Source organism: Priapulus caudatus, unplaced genomic scaffold (genome assembly GCF_000485595.1).
Source record: "Priapulus caudatus unplaced genomic scaffold, Priapulus_caudatus-5.0.1 Scaffold17, whole genome shotgun sequence".
NCBI lineage: Eukaryota > Metazoa > Priapulida > Priapulimorpha > Priapulimorphida > Priapulidae > Priapulus > Priapulus caudatus.
In genome coordinates, this window is record NW_014577078.1 from 833,968 (window position 1) to 839,459 (window position 5,492).

Genomic DNA, 5,492 nt, shown 5'->3' on the forward strand with positions numbered 1-5,492 from the left:
GGTAAAAAGTGCAGAAGTTACAGGTTCTAGAATATTTCGACAAAAAATGTTGTTACCATGGCAACGATGACTCCGCCCACACCAAAAACAATAGGCATCTTCGCTTTACGATAACGCACCTTCATGCGAAATTTGAAGGTGATCCGAGAAGAACTGCAGCCGGTAGAGCGTTCACAAGGAAATCTCTGCGGCGGCGCGATGATGCCAAACCCATAGTATCCCCACGAACTTTGTTCGGGGGATACAACACAACGCACATCCTTCGGACATGGTTCGTAAATAAAATATTTCAAGAAAATAAAATGTTTTCCCTACCTACCTACCCTATTTTTTTCGGCATGTTAACGGTACCGTAACCACACATATATTTTGTTTTGGGGTTACCACTGGCAGATGACAGCTGTAGACTTAATGGATTCTGGCATAAAAGGGGTCAAAATTTGATTTTTATTATGGTATCCATTCGGGATACCAGGTATTGAAATCTGGTATCCCATTTTTTGGATAGTAACTTCAACAATGTTGGTATCCAAAATCTTGAAATATGCAATGATAGCATTTGGGAAATTATTAATATGCAATGTAATTATTATATAACTAGACAGAGGGCACTCAGAGCGAGTGCATACCTCCGCGAGCGTGTAACATGTATACATGTGTATAACAGCTGGCTCGCTGCTGGCTGCTGCTGGCTGGACGTCCTAAGGCGAGCTGCTGCTGACTGGACGCCTTAAGGCGAGCTGGTGCTGAATCAATCGCGCCAGCGCTACACACACGAGAGCGATTACATTACCTCCCTGCAACTCCGTTGCGCGGAGGTAAAAACATGAAAACAGATTTACAGATATGCACAGACAAGTACACTGCAGGTGTATTGTCTAGACGCATTGTCTGGTTCGCTTGATACAATGTATACACATCACATTTATGATCAAGATCGGCCACGCTAAAGGGGTGAACACACTGGCCGATTTTTCGTGCGGTCGAGCCGGCCGGCCGAGTCTGGAGCTCTGCGGACACACTACGCGGTTGAGCCAGGCGACTCTGTGGATTTTCAGCACGCTGATTGGCTGATGAATTGTACAATCGGCCGGCTCAATCGCAGACCAGGGAACACTAGGCGATTGCAGCCGGCCGACTCAAATAATTATCAAACATGTTTGATAATCGAATCGAAACTCGAAAATCAACCAGTCTGTCCACCAGAGAAAAAATAAAAAATAAATTTTTCGGGGGCTACTTTTCAAGCTCGCGCGCATGAAAATAAGCACTCTAAAGTTTGGTTTGCATTGAACTCTATGCAAATTTCCGGGGCTCTTTTTGGCATTTCGGGGCTAAAATCGCCCCGAGCCCCCGTGTATTTTTCCCACTGGCTGTCCACCCCTTTACGCTTACGCTTGCAAATATGCTATGCTGCTGTATAAGGCCAAAACAAATTATGTGTGTGGTTACCGTTACATGCAGAAAAAAATAGGGTAGGCAGGTAGGGAAAACATTTTATTTTCTTGAAATATTTTATTTACGAACCATGTCCGGATGTGCGTTGTGCCTTTTGAAGCAGGAACTGCCCAATTCATATATTTTTTTTTTACTTTAAAGAAAATTGACAATAAAATGTTTAGGGTCGCTGGGAATAAATAGGGTCGGTCGGGAAACCGTAACCACACGTCACCTATATTTTGTTTTGGCCTCAGCAGCCTTGTGACATGAAATTATGAGGTTCCTGTTATCGTGAGTTTGCTCGTAGCTACGATGTGTTTCTGTCAACGCTGTGCTCTACTTGTCATATCAATTCACACATCGTGAGTACAGTTCCTTGATTGTTTGTTTTGGTATTTCCGATAATCGATTATTTGTTTTCATAATCGATTATCGAATTTGAGACTATAATCGATCGATTTTCGATTATAATCGATCATCGGGAACATCACTACCGTTCGTCGAGCGGTTAAGATTTGTGCCCAACCAACTGTTGACGGACGAACAGACGCACGCACGCACGCTCATGCGATTCTACAAGCTGCATCTGACTACGTCAGATGCAGGCCTCGAATTAAGTGACGAGAGGGGCAAGGCACTTTTTTGGGGGCATGTGAGAAATTGCCTTGAATTTTCTCTAAAATGGATGGGCACCAAGGCAACTCTCACAATTTGAGAAGGGCACCAGGGCACTTTTGTAAAATAAAGGAAAACTCATAACAAATTAATACATCAACCTCTGCTAATGGAAGTACAGTAACAGGGTTCAACGTTAACTTTTTATTTCACTAGACCATCGGGCTAGTAACTGAGGAAAACCACTAGTCCTGACCTAACTTTCACTAGCCCAGACCCAGACCATTGTTATGGAAAACTTTGTGTCATCGTATGAATTCTACTAAAATTTCTCTAAATTTACTGCACTTAGCAAGCTACACACCATACAGATCACAGCTGGCCATTCTTGCGCGAGCGTCGTTTCCCGCGCTTTAAATCGCGTGCGGGCCGAGTCCACGTGCAGCATTTAAATATTCGTGTTCTACCACGTGCATACACAGGCGCATGATTTATCGATCGTCTACTGGCAGTAGTTGGCAGCAAGCCACGTTTACGGTTATTGTTTTTGCCGAAGGGTAGACTGGAATCTGCCCTCACGCTCTGCTAGACAATGTACACGCTCTGCGACAAACAGTGCGGCCGCGAACCAGTCTAGCCAAAGGCACCGACGGCAATTACAGAAAAGGGCAAGGCAGGTGACTGCCGTCGGTCGGGTTGGATTTTCAGGGGCAGTACGGCGATTGATAGGGGCACCGACGGCAATTGCCGTCGGTGCCGTCGGTTAATTCGAGCCCTGCTACGTCAGATGAGCTAATAAAATAAAAGTATAGATTTCACATAACATGTGCCCTTTCCCTTAAATTTTGGTGGAAATTTAAAATTTCCTATTTGCACCTACATTCTACAGTGTTTCTCCTAGCCAAAAAGGTCTGTGATGTGGTAATTTTTTTTGGTGTTTGCGCATTTCGAGGTCCGAGCAAAGCGAGGGGGTACGGGGCATGCCTCCACAAATTTAAAAAAAGAGGTGCAATTTGGCCCATTCTATGCTATTTTGGTGCATTATAAGCACTGTTGGAAGAACAGTGATTTTCGCCAACGGGGCAGTGTTTTGGACAAATTTTTGTGTGGCGGCTGAGAATTTGAGCGAGGGGAACAGCCTTGCTCGTGTCAATGCAAGGGAAACTCTGTTCTAGCTTGGACATGCCCTTTCCAAAATACAAAAGCTATTATTGGAGCAGTTTAAATTTGGCTAGCCATATGAGATGATGCCACTACGTCTGATGAGCTAATAAATGCTGCTTTCTTACACCTTGAAAGTATTTGACAACCATGTTGTCTACTTATTGGGTATGGGCAGAATACACTAGGGCCTATTAGCTGGCTGGTAGTCTTCCTAGCTAGCAAAAGCAGGAATGACTTGTGACTACATTAGTATTTTATATTGAAATTTTACCAATGACCAGTTTTTCACACTGAAGAAAGGTATTACATACAAATAATAACACATTATCAAATTAATATATAAAAATCAAAAATTGATACAAATTCCAAATTTTTAGATCAGGTATCAGTTTCAATTTGCATAATAATTTTGAAATAAATTTTTACATATATGTACACATGTTAGTAGTGCTGACTTTCTTACAGCTAGGAATTTTTTGATAAACTCATAGTACAGAATATAAACCAAACTGACCTCATTCTCCCATTTGCTGCTGAAGTCGGGAACTTGTGAAGACCACTTCAAACTCACACTTCAGTTTGGACCAATCTTCAAACACAAGAGAGATAACTGCAGTATGTAAACCATGGAAATCATGTCCTCAAGAGATTTTAGAAACTCTAGCAGTACGACTCTGAATCTAACCTTCGTCATTAATGTGTATGCAGATGGTTTTTTGTTGTTGGAAATACACACGTCTTGCACGCAACAACCATTGCATGCATGTACCACGTGTAATATGCATGTAATTTTGGTGCCCACAGGCATGAAACCAGACTTTTGTGTAATACCATGTAGATCCACAAAAAATATTTATTGAAACTTTTTTCCCCAAGTTAGCAAAATGGATAGGTCCTTTTTAATTTATATAGTCACTCAGGTATGGCATAAGGTGGGGAAAATAGGATGCAGACTTCCACCTATATTAATTATTAATCACACAAATTTGTTTCATAAATCAGCATCCTAGTATTTTGACACTGCCCTGGTAGCCATGCCAGATGATGCCACCAAACTTGAAAAGGTAGATTGATGCCAATATGACATGCCGCGTGATGTAGTATATCATTTTCAACTAGGGAAAAATTCATTAACACTCAAATTCTACTATAGGGTACAACTGGTGCTATAATTAGGGTTAGGCTTTGGTGTATATACCAGCTTGGGAGACTTCAGAAATCAGAACTCATTTCCATCTCTGTACTCCCCCCCCACCCAACCCATAGTTTGCAAAAACGTACTACTTCATTTTAAAACAAACATCAAACATTAAAAAATTCATCAACCATTTTAATAGCTCTTCAGCATCTTATTAGGTGGGTTAGGGTAGTTAGTGGATAAACCTCGCGGCTAGATGCATATATATATATAATACATACTGCGAGCTCGCCTATGTTGCAAAAATTCACTACTGTAACTTATTTGTACTGCCACTTTCACATTTCTTCATAAAATGTAAATAAAACATTGAAAGTTACAAAAGTAGCACAACAAGATGTTTACAGTGTTTACACATCTGGTACACAGCCGAGCCAACGTTGTGCTGCATTAACAGTTCTTTTCTGTGATAACACGTTATACTTTTATTGTTTGAAGTTTACTCGGTACGAAATTGTGAAATTTGTTTAAATCACATTAGGCGCGTTCACACTGGCGCGAATAAGCGGGATGCAAATCCCGGTTTTTGCATCGCGATCGAAATACCGAGATTATTACAAGTGTGAACGCAATAATACTCACTAATAATCGCGATCAGCATCGCGCTCCAAATCGCACTTTTAACTGCGATTATTTGGAATTAGGGCGATTATTTGCATGTGTGAACGCTCGCTTTGGAATTAGCACGATTATTTGCGTGTGTGAACGCTCGCGCAAATAATCCCGGTATTTTCTATCCCATCATTCCAAGCGAGTGAGCAGTGAGCATGCGCAGTGAGCATCATTCCGGCAGTGAGCATGCGCAGTGAGCATCATTCCGGCAGTGAGCATGCGCAGTGAGCATCATTCCGGCAGTGAGCATGCGCAGTGAGCATCATTCCGGCAGTGAGCATGCGCAGTTCGATTAAGGATACTCTCCACGTTGTGCACGGGTATTGCTCTAGTGAAGATTAAACGTTTATTGGCGAATGAATCGAATCAATCACTTGTTTTATTTATAGAGGAGATATATCTCTATGCTCACCAGGGGAAAAAATACACGGGGGCGGCGGGCGATTTCGCCCCCGAAATGCCA

At 42.1% G+C, this 5,492-nt stretch overlaps 1 protein-coding gene across 5 annotated transcripts in view; it reads right to left on the bottom strand.

Annotated features, from left to right (window-relative positions):
- Window positions 1–5,492, bottom strand: part of LOC106810869 (exportin-1-like) — a 38,629-nt gene that overhangs the window by 24,551 nt on the left and 8,586 nt on the right. For 3 of the 5 annotated variants that reach the window (XM_014814338.1, XM_014814343.1, XM_014814350.1), the window contains exon 2: window positions 3,734–3,808. The exons of the other annotated variants lie outside the window; for them this stretch is intronic. In XM_014814338.1, the coding sequence (XP_014669824.1) occupies window positions 3,734–3,738 (5 nt within the window). In that variant the 5' untranslated portion in view covers window positions 3,739–3,808. The remainder of the gene's footprint in view (window positions 1–3,733; window positions 3,809–5,492) is intronic. 5 annotated transcript variants of the gene reach the window in all.